Here is a 26,843-nt window from a genome sequence, read left to right on the forward strand (position 1 = left end):
ATCAGGCTGTGGACATAAGAGACAGCTTGGCTGCGCATGAAATGGCACCCTATTCCCTAAATGGCACCATATAAGGAAGAGGGTGCCATTTCACACACAACCCATCAGTGACCTTGGGTGTGTACCACTAGATGCCGCTGTGACGATGTGGTGTGGTGTAGTACAGTTCTGCAGACAGACAGACAGACAGACTCACCCCCTGGGCCTCGCTGAGCTTGGCCACCTGCCTGCGGAGCCGCTGACACTCCCTGTACTTCTCCTTGTAGTGCTCAGCGGCCATGTGGAGACGCAGCTTCAGCTCCTCCACCTCTCTCTGTAGCTCAGCCTCCGCCTCAGATACCACACACCCCCCCTCACTGGTGGTCCCCACACCCTAAGAAAGAGGGAGGGGGAGATAGAGGGGGTCAGGGGATGGGGGAGTAGTTCAGCACAAATAAAATAATTCAGTACTGGAATTCTGTTACTAAACCTGTCTACAGCACATAGCAGTTGTAAATTCATCTTCTATTTCTATCCTTAAAAACTAAGAAAGATAAATCCTTGAAAGTTCAAGCCTGAAGCTACTTCCTGGTCCAACCGTAAGACTCTGTTAATATATATATGTTCCCCTTACCACTTCCTGTTGGGAGGTGGTCCTCATGCGGTCCAGCTGCGTCTCCATTCGCCGGCACTCGGCCTGAGCATCGGCCAGACTGGCGCGGAGGGAGTCGGCCTCCAGGCGGGCGCGGTACAGCTCGGTCATGGTGCGGTCGCGGGCACTCGCTGAGTCACGGAGCTCCGACGCCAACATGGCGGCCTGCTGGCGAGACGCCTGGAGCTGCTCCTCGGCCTGGCGAAGCTTCTCCCTCAGACGACCCATCTCAGCCTGTAGAGAGGGAGGGGCAGACAGGCTAATACACTTTTACACAGGTAAACGCACAAACATTTTTACACACACATTCACACACAGGTGCTGCGAGGCCTGACATACAGTAACTGCTACCTCAGAAGGGCTATCTTAGCCTACAGTCTTTCTATAAATAAAGAGGCCAATATGTGACATCAGGGTAAACATTTCTAAATAATTTGATACACATTTAAATATGATTTTCTTGCGGCTTCACATGTGTAGTTACAGGAATAAGAGTCTAGGTATGCACGACAAGACCATAACTCCACCTAGCAACAACAAAACATCTACATGTCATTCAAAATGCACTGCATGTCTGTTTGTGCTTTAGTCAACTTCTCTATCATGTATAGCCATGCTAAACAGCAAAAGATAAACAGCATTTCTATATTTTGTAATAGTTTACATGATCATTTAATACAATAATATAATACAATGGGTTCTGTCAACAAAATCATTGACAATAATAATAACAACCACTAATGAAATGATTATAATCAGTAAAGTTTCCACAGTGTGTGTGTGGGTGAAAACTAGACATCACATTCTTGCTTCCGCTGTCCTTTCTTCCTCCACTCCTTGCCTCTCCTTGAAAGTGCATTGGAGCCTGAGGGGAGGAACCTTCCCTCCTCTCCCCCAATGGGCTTTGAGAGGGAGGTAAGGAATGGAGGAAACAAGGGGAGAATCTCAATTGCATTTCCTTAATTCCTCACATCCTCGTCTCCTTCTCAAAAACCCATTGATAAGAAGGAGAGAGGGGAGGGACCTCTGACCTTCTCATCCAATGGGTTTTAAGAAGGAGACGAGGAGAGAGGACGCAAAGAATCAACAAAATGTAATTGAGATTCTCCCAAGGCCAGAGGAAGCAAGTATTTGACAGCTATTAACATTTTTATGACAGTGCCAGACTGACTGACTGCGCTACCATAATACCCATGGCCTATCCAGAAACAACCCCTAACCCCTACTGCCCAGTCTAGACACTTGTGGAGATCTGAGGGGGATTGATGGGTGGTGACATGGTGAGAGCAAGAGTGTGCAAAGCTGTCATCAAGGCAAAGGGTTGCTATTTGAAGAATCTCAAATATAAAATTAATTTTGATTTGTTTAACACGTTTTTGGTTACTACATGATTCCATATGTGTTATTTCATAGTTTTGATGTCTTCACTATTACTCTACAATGTAGAAAATATTACAAATAAAGAAAAACCCTGGAATGAGTAGGTGTCCAAACTTTTCAATGGTACTGTATGTTCCCCCTTTATATCTTAATGTATTAACATGAAGAAAAAAATAGTATTATTGACTTTGTAACAGCTCCAAACAGCTGTCCACTACAACAAATGCTCACTGGTACCCTAATTTATAGAAAGACCCACATGCACACACACACTCCCCCCTCCCTCCCTCCTCACCTTGTCGACAGCGTGTGTGTGCAGGTCTTTCTCCAGGCGATCTTTCTGAGTGACACAGGCTCGGAGCCTGTCCAGTTCTTCCTGGAACTGAGCGATGGTAACCTCTCTGTTGAGCTCCACAGCCTTCAGCATCTGCAGCTCTGCACTCAGCTTAGTGTTCTCCTGCTCTGTGCTGCGCAGGTGGGCCTACACACACACCATTATAGACACACAGACACAGAGACCATTATAGACACACAGACACAGAGGGACCATTATAGACACACAGACACAGATAGATCATTATAGACACACAGACACAGAGATCATTATAGACACACAGACACAGAGACCATTATAGACACACAGAGACCATTATAGACACACAGACACAGAGACCATTATAGACACACAGACACAGAGAGACCATTAGACACACAGACACAGAGAGACCATTATAGACACACAGACACAGAGAGACCATTATAGACACACAGACACAGAGACCATTATAGACACACAGAGACCATTATAGACACACAGACACAGAGAGACGATTATAGACACACAGACACCATTATAGACACACAGACACAGAGAGACCATTATAGACACACAGACACAGAGACCATTATAGACACATAGACACACAGACACCATTATAGACACACAGACACAGAGAGACCATTATAGACACACAGACACAAGAGACCATTATAGACACACAGAGACCATTATAGACACACAGACACAGAGACCATTATAGACACACAGACCATTATAGACACACAGAGACCATTATAGACACACAGACACAGAGACCATTATAGACACACAGACACCATTATAGACACACAGACACAGAGAGACCATTATAGACACACAGACACAGAGACCATTATAGACACATAGACACACAGACACCACTATAGACACACAGACAAAGAGAGACCATTATAGACACACAGACACATAGACCCTTATAGACACACAGAGACCATTATAGACACACAGACACAGAGACCATTATAGACACACAGACACAGAGAGACCATTATAGACACACAGACCATTATAGACACACAGAGACCATTATAGACACACAGACACAGAGACCATTATAGACACACAGACACAGAGACCATTATAGACACACAGAGACCATTATAGACACACAGAGACCATTATAGACACACAGACACAGAGAGATCATTATAGACACAGACACACACACAATTATAGACACACAGACACAGAGAGACCATTATAGACACAGACACACACACGATTATAGACACACAGACACAGAGACACCATTATAGACAAACAGACCATTATAGACACACAGACACAGAGAGACCATTATAGACACACAGACACAGAGACCATTAGACACACAGACACAGAGAGACCATTATAGACACACAGACACAGAGAGACCATTATAGACACACAGACGCAGAGAGACCATTATAGACACACAGAGAGACCATTATAGACACACAGACACAGAGACACCATTATAGACACACAGACACAGAGAGACCATTATAGACACACAGAGAGACCATTATAGACACACAGACACACGCAGAGAGACCATTATAGACACACAGACACACGCAGAGAGACCATTATAGACACACAGACACACGCAGAGATACCATTATAGACACACAGACACACGCAGAGAGACCATTATAGACACACAGACACCATTATAGACACACAGACACAGATACCATTAGACACACAGACACAGAGAGACCATTATAGACACACAGACACAGAGAGACCATTATAGATACACAGACGCAGAGACATCATTATAGACACACAGAGAGACCATTATAGACACATAGACAGAGAGACCATTATAGACACACAGACACAGAGAGACCATTATAGACACACAGACACAGAGAGATCATTATAGACACACAGACACACACACGATTATAGACACACAGACAGACACAATTATAGACACACAGACACAGAGAGACCATTATAGACACAGACACACACACGATTATAGACACACAGACACACCATTATAGACAAACAGACCATTATAGACACACAGACACAGAGAGACCATTATAGACACACAGACCATTAGACACACAGACACAGAGAGACCATTATAGACACACAGACACAGAGAGACCATTATAGACACACAGACGCAGAGAGACCATTATAGACACACAGAGAGACCATTATAGACACATAAACAGAGACACCATTATAGACACATAGACACAGAGACACCATTATAGACACACAGACACAGAGAGACCATTATAGACACACAGACACACGCAGAGAGACCATTATAGACACACAGACACACGCAGAGAGACCATTATAGACACACAGACACACGCAGAGAGACCATTATAGACACACAGACACACGCAGAGACCATTATATACACACACAGACACAGAGACACCATTATAGACACACAGACGCAGAGAGACCATTATAGACACACAGAGAGACCATTATAGACACATAGACAGAGACACCATTATAGAGACACAGACACAAAGACACCATTATAGACACACAGACACAGAGAGACCATTATACAGTCGTGGTCAAAAGTTTTGAGAATGACACAAGTATTGTCTCTCTGTGTTGTTTTTTATTGCACTACTTTGCTTTATCTTGGCCAGGTCGCAGTTGTAAATGAGAACCTGTTCTCAACTGGCTTACCTGGTTAAATAAAGGTGAAATAAAAAATAAAAAAAAAAAATTAAAAAAAAAAAAAAAATTGGTCTTCACAACGTCTGCTGCTTCAGTGTTTTTAGAAATTTTTGTCAGATGTTACTATGGTATACTGAAGTATAATTACAAGCATTCCATAAGGCTTTTATTGACAATTACATTAAGTTTATGCAAAGAGTCAATATTTGCGGTGTTGACCCTTCTTTTTCAAGACCTCTGCAATCCGCCCTGGCATGCTGTCAATTAACTTCCGGGCCACATCCTGACTGATGGCAGCCCATTCTTGCATAATCAATGCTTGGAGTTTGTCAGAATTTGTGGGTTTTTGTTTGTCCATCCTCCTCTTGAGGATTTACCACAAGTTCTCAATGGGATTAAGGCCTGGGGAGTTTCCTGGCCATGGACCCAAAATGTTGATGTTTTGTTCCCCGAGCCACTTAGTTATCACTTTTGCCTTATGGCAAGGTGCTCCATCATGCTGGAAAAGGAATTGTTCGTCACCAAACTGTTCTTGGATGGTTGGGAGAAGTTGCTCTCGGAGGACGTGTTGGTACCATTATTTATTCATGGCTGTGTTCTTAGGCAAAATTGTGGGTGAGCCCACTCCCTTGGCTGAGAAGCAACCCCACACATGAATAGTCTCAGGATGCATTACTGTTAGCATGACACAGGACTGATGGTAGCGCTCACCTTGTCTTCTCCAGACAAGCTTTTTTCCGGATGCCCCAAACAATCGGAAAGGGGATTCATCAGAGAAAATGACTTTACCCCAGTCCTCAGCAGTCCAATCCCTGTACCTTTTGCAGAATATCAGTCTGTCCCTGATGTTTTTCCTGGAGAGAAGTGGCTTCCTCTCTGCCCTTCTTGACACCAGGCCATCCTCCAAAAGTCTTCGTCTCACTCTGCGTGCAGATGCACTCACACCTGCCTGCTGCCATTCCTGAGCAAGCTCTGCACTGGTGGTGCCCCGGTCCTGGCGCTTGCTGGACTTTCTTGGGCACCCTGAAGCCTTCTTCACAACAATTTAACCTCTCTCCTTGAAGTTCTTGATGATCCGATAAATGGTTGATTTAGGTGCATCTTACTAGCAGCAATATCCTTACCTGTGAAGCCCTTTTTGTGCAAAGCAATGATGACAGCACGTGTTTCCTTGCAGGTAACCATGGTTAACAGAGGAAGAACAATGATTTCAAGCACCACCCTCCTTTTAAAGCTTCCAGTCTGTTATCCTAACTCAATCAGCATGACAGAGTGATCTCCCGCATTATCTTCGTCAACACTCTCACCTGTGTTAACGAGAGAATCACTGAAATGATGTCAGCTGGTCCTTTTGTGGCAGGGCTGAAATGCAGTGGAAAAGTTTTTTGGGATTAAGTTAATTTTCATGGCAAAGAGGGACTTTGCAATTAATTGCAATTCATCTGATCACTCTTCATAACATTCTGGAGTATATGCAAATTGCCATCATTAAAACTGAGGCAGCAGACTTTGTGAAAATTAATATTTGTGTCATTCTCAAAACTTTTGACTACGACTGTAGACACACAGACACACGCAGAGAGACCATTATAGACACACAGACACACGCAGCGAGACCATTATAGACACACAGACACAGAGACACCATTATAGACACACAGACACAATTATAGACACACAGACACCATTATAGACACACAGACCATTATAGACACACAGACGCAGATACCATTATAGACACACAGACACAGAGAGACCATTCTAGACACACAGACACAGAGAGACCATTATAGACACACAGACACAGAGACCATTATAGACACACAGACACCATTATAGACACACAGACCATTATAGACACACAGACCATTATATACACACAGACACAGAGACCATTAGACACACAGACACACAGAGACCATTAGACACACAGACACACAGATACCATTATAGACACACAGAGACCATTATAGACACACAGACACAGAGAGACCATTATAGACACACAGACAAAGAGAGACCATTAGACACACAGACACAGAGAGACCATTATAGACACACAGACACAGAGAGACCATTATAGAAACACAGACACCATTATAGAAACACAGACACAGAGACACCATTATAGACACACAGACACAGAGACACCATTATAGACACACAGACACAGAGACACCATTATAGACACACAGACACAGAGACCATTTAGACACACATACACAGAGACCATTATAGACACACATACACACAGAGACCATTATAGACACACAGAGAGACCATTATAGACACAGACGCAGATACATCATTATAGACACACAGACGCAGAGAGACCATTATAGACACACAGACCATTATAGACACACAGACACAGAGAGACCATTATAGACACACAGACACAGAGAGACCATTGTAGACACACAGACACATGCAGAGAGACCATTATAGACACACAGACACATGCAGAGAGACCATTATAGACACACAGACAGAGACACCATTATAGACACAGACACAGAGACCATTATAGACACACATACACAGAGAGACCATTATAGACACACAGACACAGAGAGACCATTATAGACACACAGACAGAGACACCATTATAGACACAGACACAGAGACCATTATAGACACACATACACACAGAGACCATTATAGACACACAGACACAGAGATCATTATAGACACACAGACACAGAGACCATTATAGACACACAGACGCAGAGACATCATTATAGACACACAGACACAGAGATACCATTATAGACACACAGACCATTATAGACACACAGAAACACATTGACCATTATAGACACACAGAGAGACCATTATAGACACAGACAGACCATTATAGACACACAGACAATTATAGACACACAGACAATTATAGACACAGACACAGAGACAATTATAGACACACATACACCCAGAGACCATTAAAGACACACAGACCATTAGACACACAGACACACAGAGACCATTAGACACACAGACACAGACAGACCATTATAGACAAACAGACCATTAGACACACAGACACCATTATAGACACACAGACACAGAGAGACCATTATAGACACAGAGAGACCATTATAGATACACAGACGCAGAGACATCATTATAGACACACAGACGCAGAGAGACCATTATAGACACACAGACACAGAGAGACCATTATAGACACACAGACCATTATAGACACACAGACAAAGAGACCATTATAGACACACAGACCATTAGACACAGAGAGACCATTAGACACACAGAGACCATTATAGACACACAGACACACAGAGACCATTATAGGACACACAGACAGACCATTATAGACACAGACAGACCATTATAGACACACAGACCATTATAGACACACAGACACAGAGACCATTATAGACACACAGGCACCATTATATACACACAGACCATTATAGACACACAGACGCAGAGACCATTATAGACACACACACACAGAGACCATTATAGACACACAGACACAGAGAGACCAGTATAGACACACAGACAAAGAGAGACCATTATAGACACACAGACACAGAGACAACATTATAGACACACAGACACAGAGACAACATTATAGACACACAGACACAGAGATACCATTATAGACACACAGACCATTAGACACACAGACACACCATTATAGACACACAGACACAGAGAGACCATTATAGACACACAGACCATTATAGACACACAGACCATTATAGACACACAGACACAGAGACCATTATAGACACACAGACAAAGAGACCATTAAATACACACACACACGCAGAGAGACCATTATAGACACACAGACACAGAGACACCATTATAGACACACAGACCATTATAGACACACAGACGCAGAGACCATTATAGACACACAGACACAGAGAGACCATTATAGACACACAGACACAGAGAGACCATTATAGACACACAGACACAGAGAGACCATTATAGACACACAGACACAGAGAGACCATTATAGACACACAGACACAGAGAGACCATTATAGACACATAGACACAGATACCATTATAGACACACAGACACCATTATAGACACACAGATACCATTAGACACACAGACACAGAGAGTCCATTATAGACACACAGACACAGAGAGACCATTATAGACACACAGAGACCATTATAGACACACAGAGACCATTATAGACACACATACACCATTATAGACATACAGACACAGAGAGACCATTATAGACACACAGACACAGAGAGACCATTATAGACACACAGACACACGCAGAGAGACCATTATAGACACACAGACACAGAGACACCATTATAGACACACAGACAAAGACCATTATAGACACACAGACACCATTATAGACACACAGACACAGAGAGACCATTATAGACACAGCGACCATTATAGACACACAGACACACAGAGACCATTATAGACACACAGACACAGAGACCATTATAGACACATAGACACAGAGAGACCATTATAGACACACAGACACAGATAGACCATTATAGACACACAGACACAGAGAGACCTTTATAGACACAGACACAGAGAGACCATTATATACACACAGACAAAGAGACCATTACACACAGACACAGAGAGACCATTATAGACACACAGACACCATTATAGACACACAGACGATCATAGACACAGACACAGAGAGACCATTATAGACACACAGACACCATTATAGAAACACAGACACAGAGAGACCATTATAGACACACAGACGCAGAGACATCATTATAGACACACAGACGCAGAGACCATTATAGACACACAGACACAGAGAGACCGTTAGACACACAGACCATTATAGACACACAGACCATTAGACACACAGACCATTATAGACACACAGACACAGAGAGACCATTATAGACACAGAGACCATTATAGACACACAGACACCATTATAGACACACAGATACCATTAGACACACAGACACAGAGAGACCATTATAGACACACAGACGATTATAGACACACAGACACAGAGAGACCATTAGACACACAGACACAGAGAGACCATCATAGACACACAGACACAGAGAGACCATTATAGATACACAGACACAGAGAGACCATTATAGACACACAGACCATTATAGACACACAGACCATTATAGACACACAGACACAGAGACCATTATAGACACACAGACAAAGAGACCATTAAATACACACACACACGCAGAGAGACCATTATAGACACACAGACACAGAGACACCATTATAGACACACAGACGCAGAGACCATTATAGACACACAGACACCATTATAGACACACAGACACAGAGAGACCATTATAGACACACAGACACAGAGAGACCATTATAGACACACAGACACAGAGAGACCATTATAGACACACAGACACAGAGAGACCATTATAGACACACAGACACAGAGAGACCATTATAGACACACAGACACCATTATAGACACACAGATACCATTAGACACACAGACACAGAGAGTCCATTATAGACACAGACACAGAGAGACCATTATAGACACACAGACACACGCAGAGAGACCATTATAGACACACAGACACAGAGACACCATTATAGACACACAGACAAAGACCATTATAGACACACAGACACCATTATAGACACACAGACACAGAGAGACCATTATAGACACAGAGACCATTATAGACACACAGACACAGAGACCATTATAGACACATAGACACAGAGAGACCATTATAGACACACAGACACAGAGAGACCATTATAGACACAGACACAGAGAGACCATTATAGACACACAGACACCATTATAGACACACAGATACCATTAGACACACAGACACAGAGAGACCATTATAGACACACAGACACAGAGAGACCATTATAGACACACATACACACGCAGAGAGACCATTATAGACACACAGACACAGAGACACCATTATAGACACACAGACAAAGACCATTATAGACACACAGACACCATTATAGACACACAGACACAGAGAGACCATTATAGACACAGAGACCATTATAGACACACAGACACACAGAGACCATTATAGACACACAGACACAGAGACCATTATAGACACATAGACACAGAGAGACCATTATAGACACACAGACACAGATAGACCATTATAGACACACAGACACAGAGAGACCATTATAGACACAGACACAGAGAGACCATTATAGACACACAGACAAAGAGACCATTACACACAGACACAGAGAGACCATTATAGACACACAGACACCATTATAGACACACAGACGATCATAGACACAGAGAGACCATTATAGACACACAGACACCATTATAGAAACACAGACACAGAGAGACCATTATAGACACACAGACGCAGAGACATCATTATAGACACACAGACGCAGAGACCATTATAGACACACAGACACAGAGAGACCGTTAGACACACAGACCATTATAGACACACAGACCATTAGACACACAGACCATTATAGACACACAGACACAGAGAGACCATTATAGACACAGAGACCATTATAGACACACAGACACCATTATAGACACACAGATACCATTAGACACACAGACACAGAGAGACCATTATAGACACACAGACGATTATAGACACACAGACACAGAGAGACCATTAGACACACAGACACAGAGAGACCATCATAGACACACAGACACAGAGAGACCATTATAGATACACAGACACAGAGAGACCATTATAGACACACAGACCATTATAGACACACAGACCATTATAGACACACAGACACAGAGACCATTATAGACACACAGACAAAGAGACCATTAAATACACACACACACGCAGAGAGACCATTATAGACACACAGACACAGAGACACCATTATAGACACACAGACGCAGAGACCATTATAGACACACAGACACCATTATAGACACACAGACACAGAGAGACCATTATAGACACACAGACACAGAGAGACCATTATAGACACACAGACACAGAGAGACCATTATAGACACACAGACACAGAGAGACCATTATAGACACACAGACACAGAGAGACCATTATAGACACACAGACACCATTATAGACACACAGATACCATTAGACACACAGACACAGAGAGTCCATTATAGACACAGACACAGAGAGACCATTATAGACACACAGACACACGCAGAGAGACCATTATAGACACACAGACACAGAGACACCATTATAGACACACAGACAAAGACCATTATAGACACACAGACACCATTATAGACACACAGACACAGAGAGACCATTATAGACACAGAGACCATTATAGACACACAGACACAGAGACCATTATAGACACATAGACACAGAGAGACCATTATAGACACACAGACACAGAGAGACCATTACAGACACAGACACAGAGAGACCATTATAGACACACAGACACCATTATAGACACACAGATACCATTAGACACACAGACACAGAGAGACCATTATAGACACACAGACACAGAGAGACCATTATAGACACACATACACACGCAGAGAGACCATTATAGACACACAGACACAGAGACACCATTATAGACACACAGACAAAGACCATTATAGACACACAGACACCATTATAGACACACAGACACAGAGAGACCATTATAGACACAGATACCATTATAGACACACAGACACACAGAGACCATTATAGACACACAGACACAGAGACCATTATAGACACATAGACACAGAGAGACCATTATAGACACACAGACACAGATAGACCATTATAGACACACAGACACAGAGAGACCATTATAGACACAGACACAGAGAGACCATTATAGACACACAGACAAAGAGACCATTAGACACACAGACACAGAGAGACCATTATAGACACACAGACACCATTATAGACACACAGACGATCATAGACACACAGACACAGAGACACCATTATAGAAACACAGACACAGAGAGACCATTATAGACACACAGACGCAGAGACATCATTATAGACACACAGACGCAGAGACCATTATAGACACACAGACACAGAGAGACCGTTATAGACACACAGACCATTATAGACACACAGACCATTAGACACACAGACCATTAGACACACAGACACACAGAGACCATTATAGACACATAGACCATTATAGACACACAGACACCATTATAGACACACAGACACCATTATAGACACACAGATACCATTAGACACACAGACACAGAGACCATTATAGACACACAGATACCATTATAGACACACATACACCATTATAGACATACAGACACAGAGAGACCATTATAGACACACAGACACATAGAGACCATTATAGACACACAGATACCATTAGACACACAGACACAGAGAGACCATTATAGACACACAGACACAGAGACACCATTATAGACACACAGACAAAGACCATTATAGACACACAGACACCATTATAGACACACAAACACACAGAGACCATTATAGACACACAGACACAGAGACCATTATAGACACATAGACACACAGAGACCATTATAGACACACAGACAAAGAGACCATTAGACACAGACACAGAGAGACCATTATAGACACACAGACACCATTATAGACACACAGACGATCATAGACACACAGACACAGAGAGACCATTATAGACACACAGACACAGAGACACCATTATAGAAACACAGACACAGAGAGACCATTATAGACACAGACACAGAGAGACCGTTATAGACACACAGACCATTATAGACACACAGACCATTATAGACACACAGACACACAGAGACCATTAGACACACAGATACCATTATAGACACACAGAGACCATTATAGACACACAGACACACAGAGACCATTATAGACACACAGAGACCATTATAGACACACAGAGACCATTATAGACACACAGACACCATTATAGACACACAGACACAGAGACCATTATAGACACACAGACACAGAGACCATTATAGACACACAGACACAGAGACCATTATAGACACACAGACTCAGAGACCATTATAGACACAGACACCATTAGACACACAGAGACCATTATAGACACAGACACAGAGACCATTATAGACACACATATACACAGAGACCATTAGACACACAGACACACAGAGACCATTATAGACACACAGACACAGAGACCATTATAGACACACAGACACAGAGAGACCATTATAGACACACAGAGAGACCATTACAGACACACAGACACAGAGAGACCATTATAGACACACGCAGAGAGACCATTATAGACACACAGACACAGAGACACCATTATAGACACACAGACACAGCATTATAGACACACAGACACCATTATAGACACACAGACACAGCATTATAGACACACAGACACAGATACCATTATAGACACACAGACACAGAGACCATTATAGACACACAGACACAGAGAGACCGTTATAGACACACAGACCATTAGACACACAGACCATTAGACACACAGACACAGAGAGACCATTATAGACACATAGACCATTATAGACACACAGACACCATTATAGACACACAGATACCATTAGACACACAGACACATAGAGACCATTATAGACACACATACACACAGATACCATTATAGACACACATACACCATTATAGACATACAGACACAGAGAGACCATTATAGACACACAGACACATAGAGACCATTATAGACACACAGATACCATTAGACACACAGACACAGAGAGACCATTATAGACACACAGACACAGAGACACCATTATAGACACACAGACAAAGACCATTATAGACACACAGACACCATTATAGACACACAAACACACAGAGACCATTATAGACACACAGACACAGAGACCATTATAGACACATAGACACAGAGAGACCATTATAGACACACAGACCATTATAGACACACAGACACAGAGAGACCATTATAGACACACAGACACAGAGAGACCATTATAGACACACAGACACAGAGACACCATTATAGACACACAGACACAGAGAGACCATTATAGACACACAGACACAGAGACACCATTATAGACACACAGACCATTATAGACACACAGACCTTTATAGACACACAGACACAGATACACCATTATAGACACACAGACACAGAGACACCATTAGACACACAGAGACCATTATAGACACACAGACACAGAGACCATTAGACACACAGACACAGAGAGACCATTATAAACACACAGACACAGAGACCATTATAGACACACAGACCATTATAGACACACAGACACAGAGAGACCATTATAGACACACAGACGCAGAGAGACCATTATAGACACACAGACGCAGAGAGACCATTATAGACACACAGACGCAGAGAGACCATTATAGACACACAGACCATTATGAACACACACACACAGTGTATCCTCTCACCTTGTAGAGGTCCCTCTCGTCCTTCTCATTCTTCAGTTGGGTCTCCAGACTGTCTCTCTCTGCTGTCAGCTTCTCCAACCTGTCTCTCAGACTGGACAACAACAACAACTTCATTAATACCAATAATGTTCTCTCTAGTTTTCTGTACTGTATGTCATTTGAGTATAGTATCTATGGTGTGTTTCTCATCAACAGTCCAGTTAGTTTTCTTCTGCAGTCCTTTCTGTGTGACTCCCAGTAGTCTAGCTGTGTGTGTGTGTGTGTGTGTGTGTGTGGGGGGGGGGGGGCAGGGTTTCCGTTAGCTGGTAATAGCCGGCTTTTAGCCTTAAAAAACAACAAAAAAGCAGATAATTAAAATTGGCGCCAGGCCGGGAGAAGAAGAAAAAATCCATTGCGAAATAATGCTTTTTATCCTCTTCATAGATGGAAATACATTTGATTGGTCATGCTTATCGGTCTACAGTATATTCGTTATGGATCGTATTTATCACACCCCTACAGCATACAGATAGAGCGCCTTTGAGTGGAAAATCTCTTCGACAGCGCAAGAGCTGCTGCTGCAGAATCTCAAACTGCAACAGAAGGCAGGCTTCATCAGCGCGTCACACACCACTTGGCAATGGGCTGGAGGCAGTAGGCTATGCATTTTGTAAACGCATACTTAAATTGTTTGAAACCTGAATGTTTTAATACATATTATGAGGCATGTCTTACCTTGCTTCAAAGTAGCCTATTAGATCTCTTCCTAAAATTTCTTACAGATATTTTCATCTCTGTGACATGAAACCGCTCCCATGTGCGGTGTTTGACAAAGGTGTTATTTGCTAATTGGAACAAACATTTGCGTGTAGACTACTGCCTTGTGCGCAATGCTGTGCTTATAATGTGAAGAAATAATAGTTTATCAACATTTTAAGAAACTTTCTGGCCTACTGGTTGGATGAATTTGAGCTCTATCTTCCCACAACTGTTCCAGAGTCTGTTTGGAATAGGCTATTTCTCGACAAGCTGACCAATAGAATAGGTAAACTTTTCTACTATGGGGGATTGAGGATTGACATAGGCTAGTGATTTTGCTGTTCGTTACTCGTCTTGTTGGCTGAGGAAAAGCAAATGTGGACAGTTATTCTAACATCTTCAAAGTGCACATCAGAATTCGGTATGAAGGACCACACATCGTTGCATGCTCAACTTGCATGTTCTGTTAATATGAATTACCATAATTAAAATGTGATTTCTGTCATTCTGAGCAGTGTGGGTGGACGCCCTAATCAGGTTACACACCCAATGCATATGGGTACGGCAGATTTCTCAAATGCCCGGTAAATTAAAATGTTGCCGGCCAAATGTCCAGTGCCACATTTTCCTAATGAAAACCCTGGTGTGTGCGTTCCTCCTCACCAGTCCAGTTCGGTCTCTTTCTGCAGTCCTTTCTGTGTGACTCCCAGTAGGTCCTCCTCCAGCTGTCTGACCCTGTCTGTGGCCTCCTGCAGCCTCCTCCTCACCTCCTCCCTCTCCTCTGACAGGCCCTGGGAGGAGCGCAGCAGCTCCTGCAACCATACCACAGGCAGCTTCAGCTGTCAATCACACTGTTAACCAATCACAGGTCCTGTCGGTCTGTCCAGTTAGACCAGAGGTGTCAAACTCAATTCCTGGAGGACTGAGTGTTTTCTGGTTTTTGTCATTTCCTCTCAATTTGTGTTCAATGAAGACCTGGACAACGAGATGTGGGGAGTTCCTATCTAATCAATGACCTTAATTGATCGATCAAGTAAAAGGGAGGGGGGAAATGCTGTAGATGCTTGGCTTTGTATTGAGTTTGACATCCCTGAGTTAGACCCTCCTTTATCAAAATGCTGTGTGATAATGAATGTCTGGCATTGAACCGCCCATTTCCCTTCAAAAGCACAGCGTAGTTTTCCATCCTAATGTTCTGAATAAGAGGAGACAAGGAGAGGAAGCCAGTTGGCGTACTATATATCCTGTATCTTGTACCTGGTCCTGCCAGTGATCTCCCCTGTTGGAACACGTTGAGAAGTAGGACATTAATTCACCCACAGCACACTGCACCTGACAGACCAGCACGCCTACATAAACACCCCTCCATCTCTCAACACACACACCCACACCCACACACACACACACTTGTGCATCAGATAGACAGATACAGCACATCCATCAAACACAAATATACAGGTGTAGTATATAATATTTGCACACACAGTGTCACACCCAGATGTCATGTGTAGTTCAGGTACAGCCCTCTGGCTCCCTGGATGACTGTATGATTTAACTGCAGCCGTTTGGGAGGCACTTTAGCAGCGCATAAAGACCTTATAAAACGTGTTGTCGTAAAATTAGCAGCCGCAAAATATGTACTTACGTTTTCATGGTCCAGCTAAAGGATATTTTCATCAGTGCTGCACTATAGGGCCATGGTGAATATACTCTAAATGTTATTGTGTACTACACAAACGAACACGAGTACACACACATCACTTATTTAATAAGAGAAACCCTTGTTGAATGAAGAATCCAACATTAATAATAATAATCTGTGTACATTTTATTTACAGCGATTTAGTACTTCATAAAAAGAGCAAAGTAGGACATCTCTCAAAGCTGTCTAACACACACACACACATTCGTTTTACATAATAATAATAATAATAATAATTGGTCATTTAGCAGACGCTCTTATCCAGAGCGACTTACAGGAGCAATTAGGGTTAAGTGCCTTGCTCAAGGGCACATCGACAGATTTTTCACCTAGTCGGCTCGGGGATTAGAACCAGCGACCTTTCGGTTACTGGCACAACGCTCTTACCCACTAAGCTACCTGCCGCCCTCATACATTCCTTGTGGGGACCAAACAATTGATTCCCATTCAAAACCATATTTTCCCTAACCCCTAACTTAACCCTAATTCAAACCCTATACCTAACCCCTAAGCCTAAAATAGCCTTGTTTTACTATCCTTGTGAGGACTTCTGGTCCCCATAAGGATACTAAAACAAAACACACACTAGGAAAAAGCACCAGGGGGCAGTAAGAGACTGGTTTTGTTTCCATATCATCAACCTTCTCCCCTGACAGTTTCCTCCTCTCTCCTTTAATCCTCCCCCTCTTTCTTCTAGTTTCAGTGGGTTAAATCTTACTTTGCTGGTTAAGTCATATGGAAATGTTTATTCACTGAACAACACACCAAATGGTACTTAAAATAAATTACAAAATTGAAGTCATTCTCAGCAGTTGTACTAAGATGAAAGATGAGAGAGAAAGAGAGCGATAGAGAAAGAGATCGCGAGAGAGAGAGTAGTGCCCTTGTACAATGGCGTGACTGAGTCATCTTAGTCCCTAAACTGTGCAGGGCGTTTTTTCACTCAGGCGGTTTTGCAGATAACTGTCTCTCATTCCACACGCATTCTAAAAGAGGTTGCAAGTGGGTGGCATTGTGAGTGTGTGTGTAAGGGGGCTTGAGTGTGTGTATGTGGGTGTGAATTAGAATGTGTGTGTGGGGGGAGGAGTAGTAGTCTGTGTGTGGCCTTGATGTCATATTTGCTCACTCTGTGGTTGAGATGGCATTGCCCTGATGCCAGATGCCCGGGAGACCGCGTCCAGTTAGCATCCGGGCCCAGTGAGTCAGCTCGTTAACGAGGGACAGAGAAACGGGCATACATACACACACACACGAAACAAAAGAAAAATATGACACACTCTGTGCAAATACATAGTGCACACAGAGACACACACACACACACTGTTATGTGTGTTCAACTATGGACACAGATCATTCTTAAACTTCCTAAATGTTGATGTTTTGAACCTGTGATCACTGAATAGGAACTGGCACTCAGGTCTCCCTCTCCTGCTCCCTCGCTCTGTACAGTCTCCTGTGCTAAGTATTTCCCTCTCCTCTCGTCCCCCCTCCTCACCTGGTTGTGTATGCGTAGCAGGCTGCAGGTCTCCCTCTCCTGCTCCCTCTCTCTGTGCAGCCTCCTGTGCTCCTCCTGCAGCTGCTGGTTCTCCTCCTGCAGGTGGTGCATGGTCTTCAACAGCTCCCTGCGCTCCTGCTGCGCCTCCTCTATACGCTGCTGCTCACCAGAGGAGAGAAGAGGAGACTGTGTACTGGTAACATTTAGACGGCTATACTGTATCGCTCTCGCTGTGTGTGTGTGTGTGTGTGTGTGTGTGTGTACCTCCAGCACACTGCTTTTGGTGGTCACCACCAGTATGTCTGAGTTGCTGTCGTCCTCGGTAACGGTGAGACAGTCCTCGGTGGGCGTGGCCGGGCGAAACAGGAAAGGCGTGCTGGCGCCTCTGATGTCACCCGTGTGTGTGACGTAACAGAACTGATAGAACTCCCCATCACTCTTGGGAACATAGTACCCTGCGGAGGGAGGAGACAGTGTGAGAATGTTTGGAAGGTTGTGCAGCGTGGCATTATGAGACCGTATCGTCAGGTGAATTGGTTGCGTTTTGTTTGTTTAAAAAAAAAAAACTAAAAAAAACATTGTAAAGTGGTTATCCCACTGGCTATAAGGTGAATGCACCTATTTGTAAGTCGCTCTGGATAAGAGCGTCTGCTAAATGACGTAAATGTAAATGTAAGATAAAACTGGGGGGGACAAAAATGCAATTTCAGAATGTGGGGGGGACATGAGAGAGAAAGTAGCCAAACCGACTTGCGCTAGTTAGATAACTTATGGAAGCAACAAGTTCATCTATCATACCATCTGGTAGTGCCTGTTGACTACATCAAATCGTTGTAAAGAAGCTACAGTAGCCAGCTAAGTTAGCCAGCTAGCTAGCTAAAGTAGCAAGGCTAATTGAGGCTATTTTGCCTGCGCTTCCCATCCTTGTCTACATCAACTCCATTCATATTAAACAACAGCCTACCTGTTGGTTGATCATTGTAGCCTACTCCTTCTCATTTAGCCAACTGAATTCCGTAATTTTAATTCCATTTTGCATTGATTAGAAATCTTCCACTTCACATGAAGCCTCTGACTGTAGCGCCGCTGTGATTGACCGACAATAACAACAAGCTACACGTGTGAAACAAGTGTTTAGGGTAATGGTGCGTCTTTTTTTAATGGGGCACACTCTTAACAACTGTCATGAAACTGTTGTTTTATTTAAATGTTACTTATAATGTTCTGTCCTTATAGGCTATGTAGCAATATCACATAGATCATTTTATTGACTTTTAGACAAAGCCTCAAAAATGAATACTCTCCCAAGTAATCGAATACTAACGTCCGTTCGGATATTGGATTAACTGTGCCCATCCCTAAATAGGAGTGCTGATCAAGGATCTGGTCCCCCCTGTGCATATAATCATATGTCTGGTCCCCCCTGTGCATATAATCATATGCATTATGATCTAAAAAAATAAATAACCTAGATCAGCACTCTGAGAGGCATTGTGAACGTCGGCAGTTCACAGTCCATGGGCTGAATCCTGACTTTGTATAAATCTAATGTATGTATATATATATATATATATATATATATATATATATCACTTATCTTCCCTACCTTACATCTTAAACTCATAGTAAACACTTAATTCAATCAAAGGTCAGAGTTACAATCAGAGTAAAAGTACAGTAATTCAACTGCACTGTATTTGAGGTAAAGATCATGGTCTGTGATATAAACATATGCAGAGTTCCACTGACACCACAGTGGGCTCATATTTTCACTGTGTCATATCTGACCATGTCAGCTCCTGTAAAACCAGTTCACCGGCCCTCCATGGTGTGTGTGTGTAATATCTCTACAGAGGGAGAGAGGTTTTCAAGTCTCTGACCACGGTTCTGTTCCATCAATAAAATAAGGTAGCTGGTTTAATACAGGGACTGCTAAATCCAGGGGTTACCTTAGTATACCACAGTGCTTCCCATGCTCAGTGTGTGTGTGTACATGTACAGTGTGTGTGTGTGTGTGTGTGTGTGTGTGTGTGTGTGTGTGTGTAAATGTAAACTGTGTGTGTACCTTGGAACACCACAGCCCTGTGTACGGTGCTTCCAGGTTGATAGTCTTGCGGCATGGGAGACCACAGGAACGTGTAGTAATCCCTCGCTGTGTTCCAACCCACCTACAGACCCAACGCAGGAGGACAGGTTACAGCTAAACACACACACACACTACCATATTGTTCTCACAACAACACAGGACACACAACAAGACTAGGATCTCACAAATACCTGTTACGTACCTTGTTAATCATAATACAAGAGTGGTATTGCACAAAGCAAGATCAACAAGTTTAAACAGCCCAGCAGCCGAGAAGTAAAAAGCATTTATATCCCAGCTGAGTTGTGATAGAAAGAAAGCCAAAGTTGAAGATGGGTTAATGAGAGCATCAAATCAGTTCGTTTTACATCATGCACACCAGTTATTTTATATTTTAAGAGTAGGCTAAACCAAAATAATGTTCTATATACATTTATTTAAAACCCCAATCCCTCCCTCAATCCTTTCTAGTTCTCTCCTTGGAGAAGGTGTGTGTGCGTGCAAATGAGCCTGTGTGTGTGTGTGTGTGTGTGTGTGTGTGTGTGTGTGTGTAAGGGCTGACAGAGGGGAGCAGCAGAGCCTAGTTTAAAACGGAAGAAGACGCAGAAGAGAAAGAGGTGCTAATTTTACACATACTTCTAAATGGCGGGAGAGAGATGTAATGATATGAATGTCGTGTTGTTAAGTGACGGCTGATGAAGAGACGACAGAACATCATAACTAACCATACACCGTAAAACTGTCATACACAATCACTCTCCCTCCTTTTCTCCATCTCTCTCTGTTCTTCTCTCTCTCTCTAACAAAAAAACCTAACAAGATTATGAAATATTCATATTCTCCTAAATACTCGAAATTAGTGTTGAGTTCAAACTCAGGTGAGAGGGCATTCACTCTGACCAGATCTCCATGGAGACGGCCTTGGCTGAGAGTTACTGAAACAGACCATAATTTACTCAACATGAGTCATCCTATGGAACTACACCCCAGGCCAGTATTACCTTGATGTAGGGCTGAGTATACTGTCTATTACCATATACCGGTGTTGATGCACAGACCGGTTTGGGTTTTTACTTGACCTTCTATAACGGTATTTGAATGTTTGGTTTGTTAAAATGTGATATGCTGTGTGTAACGTCCATTTTTATAATTTACTTAGCTACTTGAGTCATCCCTCTCCTCTCTCTCGCTCTCCATGCCGCTTTCCACACAGACCTAGTCCTGCCCCGTCACTCAAGGATTTGTTCCTCGACCACGAGACACTTGCGTTCAGTCTGCATGGTCAATGCAACAATGTTGATGACGACGATGCTGTTTTCACTTTCCTTCTTAATGTAAATCCACTAGCGTTCTAGAATTACACTATTAGTTTGTGTTTCTTACATCTGCAAACAGCTAGTTTTTATTTTCTTAGCAAGTTGGGCCTAAATCTTGTTAGCCGCTAACGCTAATCGCTAGCTAGCTAATAATGTACTGAGTCAGAGCAAACTTAACTAGCTATACAGCCTGATAATACCAGTGATGGCATAGACCTACAGGGGAATGTTTTTTTTGTGCAACGGTATCTTCTAAATCAAAGAGTAATACACGAAGCAAGAATGTTAGCTACATGAAGTAGCTAGGAGAAAACATTAAATGTAGCCAAAGATTATAGGGTCCCCAAGAAAACACTTGTCAACACTTTGGTTTCTACCCTGTCACAATAACTCCTACCTGGCATTTTTTATTTGTTGTCATGTCAAACACTGTATTCAAAGTGCTCACTATTATATTCTAACTATAGAATTAGAATTATTATTCTATTTCCATGATTCCAACAGTTCACCCAAGTGTTTTGCTCTAAATCACAAGTCAAATTGCAATAAGGCCTAGATTGTTTACCCGATGATCGAGTTTGGGAAACACTGATCTATGGGGAGGTTTAAACACATAAATTACTTGCTAATTGTATAGTGGAGGGTTGCAGGTTGCAGGTGACTGGAGTTTGGTTTGGAGTGTTCAGACTCAGGAGTGATGTTATAAAATAATCACAGACGAAGCTTCCATCCATCATGACTTAGAGGTGTATGCACGCGGTCCGATGACATGTTAATTACACTCTTACTGCACGGGTTTCTCCCAGCTACATGCCACAACTCCACTACCTCCTGAATCAGGGGCTTTTTCAGAGCTATAGAGGTGTGTGTGTGTGTGTGTGTGTGTGTGTGTGTGTTTAACATCATAAGAGCTGATCCAAGTGCATTGATGCATATAATTGCATTAGAAAACAATATGTCTAAAAACTTAAAATCTCATTCCAATCTTACTTTGTTTGATACATGGGTAAGTGTGTTAAGTGTATGACTATTATCATGGTATCATCAGGGCCTTGTGTTGCCAATACCAATCCCTGTGTTACCAAACCCGGGTTTTGGAAGAAAGTATCAATGACAGTATATAGCCAGTAGGGGGAGCCTGTACCTAACCTACATATTGTGTGTCAGCGAGCCTCAGGGTGTGTGTGTGTGTGTGTGTGTGTGTCAAGGGTAGTGTGAGTAAGTGCCCAAGCAGCTGTGCTAGATGTATGTGTCTGGAGCTCTCTCAGTAGTGCAATCACACATACACACAGCGAGAGACGGGGGGAGGGAGGATGGGGGTTAGTGTCATGGCACAAGAGACAAGCATTAGGAGAAGATAAAAGCGTGAAAAGGGAGGGAGGAGTGTTGGGTTGAAAAACTGACGGTTTTTGATAATTTCTCCTGTGACCGAGTTTCACTCTTTCATGCCAAGCTTTTCATGTGAAAAGCCTACCACCTCTAACTGCGGAAATAAACACTCTTTATCACACACAACACTTCACCATGAAACAGTTTTCATTAGTGCAGATTAACCATCTACATTTTCCAATCTACATTTTCCAAATAAACCCACCATCTATATTCCTTTTTAATTTAGCTGGGTGGATTTGAAGTAACTTCTTAAAGGATGATAAATGTTTGCTTTGTGTCTTTACGAGACATTAGGTTTCCTCGTTCACATTTCCTGTTAATTCAGTGTGAGATTTGATGGCCCTGATGAAAGAGAAGAGAGAGAAATAGGGAGAGGGCAACAAGAGAGGGAGAGGTGGAAGAGAGAGAAAGAAATAAGGATGTGTGCAAATAGAAAAAAATATCTGGTTAGACCAGAGAGACGGACCAGAAAATACCCCCCAGCAAAACCTATCTGTTCTCCCTGCCTCCTCCCACCTCCCTCTGTATATTTAATAACCACACCACAGCTACTGGAAAAATATCTGTAGAAGGAAATAGGCCAGCTGTACTCGCGACCCCAAGGGGTGCACGTTTTGGTTTTTGCCCTAGCACTATCAAGCTTTGATAATTTGAATCAGCTGTGTAACGTTAGGGCAAAAACCAAAACACTGAAATAGAGAGAAGAGAATCAGGTTGATGAAAGAAAGTAAAACAAAAAAGACATGATCTTTTAGTTGGAGGGTCATGAAGCTACATTTAGGACCTGTGATGACTGCATAGGATGACTGAATAGCTTCTGATGAGTCAATGCACCAAACTGTGTGAGAAGTACTGATGCAGGGCTAAGCGAGATCTAGTGTCGCTCACCCAGTCTTTGGGTGGGGTGTAGATAGGGTAGGGTGTACCTTAATAAAGATGCCCACTGGTCTTTGGGGTGGGTTGTAAGTAGGGTAGGTTGTACCTTAAAGATGCCCACCCAGTCTTTGGGGTTGGGGGTGATGTAGGAGGTGAGGGTGTAGCGACACTCCAGTGCCTCCTGGGGCAGGAAGCTCTTCCCAACGTTCTGGAAGATGACATGGGCAAAGTTTGATGTTTCCATGACGCCGATGACACTGCTGGGCGAAGAGCCCACCACCTGGAACGATGACATCATATCCTGTTTGTCACTTCATTTGTCCGAACTGCAGGGAAAATAATTAAGACAGAGAATATAGGGAAGGGATATGAAAAAATGTCTGGTTGGGCATGCATATTTTCTCCTCTCCTTCTCCCTCCCCCTCTCTCTCTCACACACACCTATCAAATTGACATTTTACCCATTTACAATAAAATGTAAATGAAGGCTACAGTGAACTGAAATGTAACATAGAAGAATTCCAAGCCTGCCTACGCATGTTGAAATAAGGATATTGCAAACGTCAGACTGCATGAGATCATGTCAACTAAAAAACACACTAAAGGCTGCCAAGAGTTGAAGCGCGTGAGTGCCAAAACATGGACGAACAAATTTAACAACACAGCCAGCACAGGTGTCACTTACCACAGGCGCACGGGGAGTGGCTAACTATAGCTAGGTAGCTAGCTAATATTCTCTTGACATTTTCCAAGAGCCTGCATCTGACACAAACACATGTAAGATGATTAGCTAGCTAGCTATACTGTTCGTATATATAACGTTTCCCTAACGTAACTATCATGTTCATTGACAACTGGATCGATTAAGATATCTACGCATTAACCTGCAAGGGCCTTGTAGCTACCTAACGTCACGTTGGCTAAAGCGGATCTGACAACAAGCTAGCTTATCTTGCTAGCTAGCTAGCTAGCAATAACCTCAGGGTTAGCTATATGTCTTAGCAGGCCAAATCCCCTAGCAATATGACAACAACAGCTATTGTTTCCGCTTGAATCGATTCATTACCTGTCTTATGAATCCAAACTGCGACAAATTGTGTTTTAAAAGAAAAAATGTGACAGTCCAAACGCGGTTGTGGTCACGGCTTCAACCTCCGTTGTCAACGCATTGAAGATGCTGATGCTCTTCCTGAAATGGGAAAACTGATGGTGTCACTTCCGGGATGGGATGGTGGTGGTGCTGAGGAGAGAGATTCCAGTTGTCCCACGCGCAAATTCCAATGATGTGATGCCTCAAAACAATCTATTTGCAAGTATAAAGCAATGCTTATAATTTATGAATAATTTATAATTTAGTAGCTATCTCTGGCAAATGTCAGGTTATTTGCACAGTTGCTGCATATTTTCACTGGGAATAGAGCGAAACGAATGCAACACAGAGTGATGACGGAGTGAGTCTCTGCATGTATTTTGATAGAGATACGGGCATGAATTCACCAAAAAGACACACAGAACCAGTGGTTCGCAACCTTTTTCGGTTACTGTACCACCAACTGAATTTTGCTCTGCCCAGAGTACCCTTGAAGTACCCCCTTGTGTGCATTTTACCACTAGGCCTATGGTCTCATGAGTCTTCTCAAGTACCCCCTGTGGATAGGCCAAGTACCCCCAGGGGTCCTAGTATCCCTGGTTGGGAACCACTGCATTACACCACTGTAACGTTAAGTACATTTGATAGCCTAAATCAAATTACTCTACTGAGCATGCACATCAATTAGGGTAATAGCAAATATTACTGCCGGAACTATTACATTTGCACAGCATGTTTAGAAAGTATGGTTG

At 42.8% G+C, this 26,843-nt stretch overlaps 1 protein-coding gene across 1 annotated transcript in view; it reads right to left on the reverse strand.

The window, feature by feature from the left end:
* LOC311112509 (tax1-binding protein 1 homolog A-like) overlaps positions 1-26,153 on the reverse strand; it is a 41,419-nt gene extending 15,266 nt beyond the window's left edge. Inside the window, exons 1-10 of the mRNA XM_084155642.1 lie at positions 26,068-26,153; positions 25,108-25,327; positions 21,397-21,499; positions 19,596-19,786; positions 19,332-19,490; positions 16,798-16,946; positions 15,397-15,487; positions 2,307-2,492; positions 614-865; positions 197-373 (exon numbers count right to left, since the gene is read on the reverse strand). Of these exons, the coding sequence (XP_084011768.1) occupies positions 197-373; positions 614-865; positions 2,307-2,492; positions 15,397-15,487; positions 16,798-16,946; positions 19,332-19,490; positions 19,596-19,786; positions 21,397-21,499; positions 25,108-25,299 (1,500 nt within the window). The 5' untranslated portion in view covers positions 25,300-25,327; positions 26,068-26,153. The remainder of the gene's footprint in view (positions 1-196; positions 374-613; positions 866-2,306; positions 2,493-15,396; positions 15,488-16,797; positions 16,947-19,331; positions 19,491-19,595; positions 19,787-21,396; positions 21,500-25,107; positions 25,328-26,067) is intronic.
* Between the last annotated feature and the right edge of the window lie 690 nt (positions 26,154-26,843).

Source organism: Coregonus lavaretus (assembly GCF_964263955.1).
Source record: "Coregonus lavaretus genome assembly, chromosome: 3".
Taxonomy (NCBI): Eukaryota; Metazoa; Chordata; class Actinopteri; order Salmoniformes; family Salmonidae; genus Coregonus; species Coregonus lavaretus.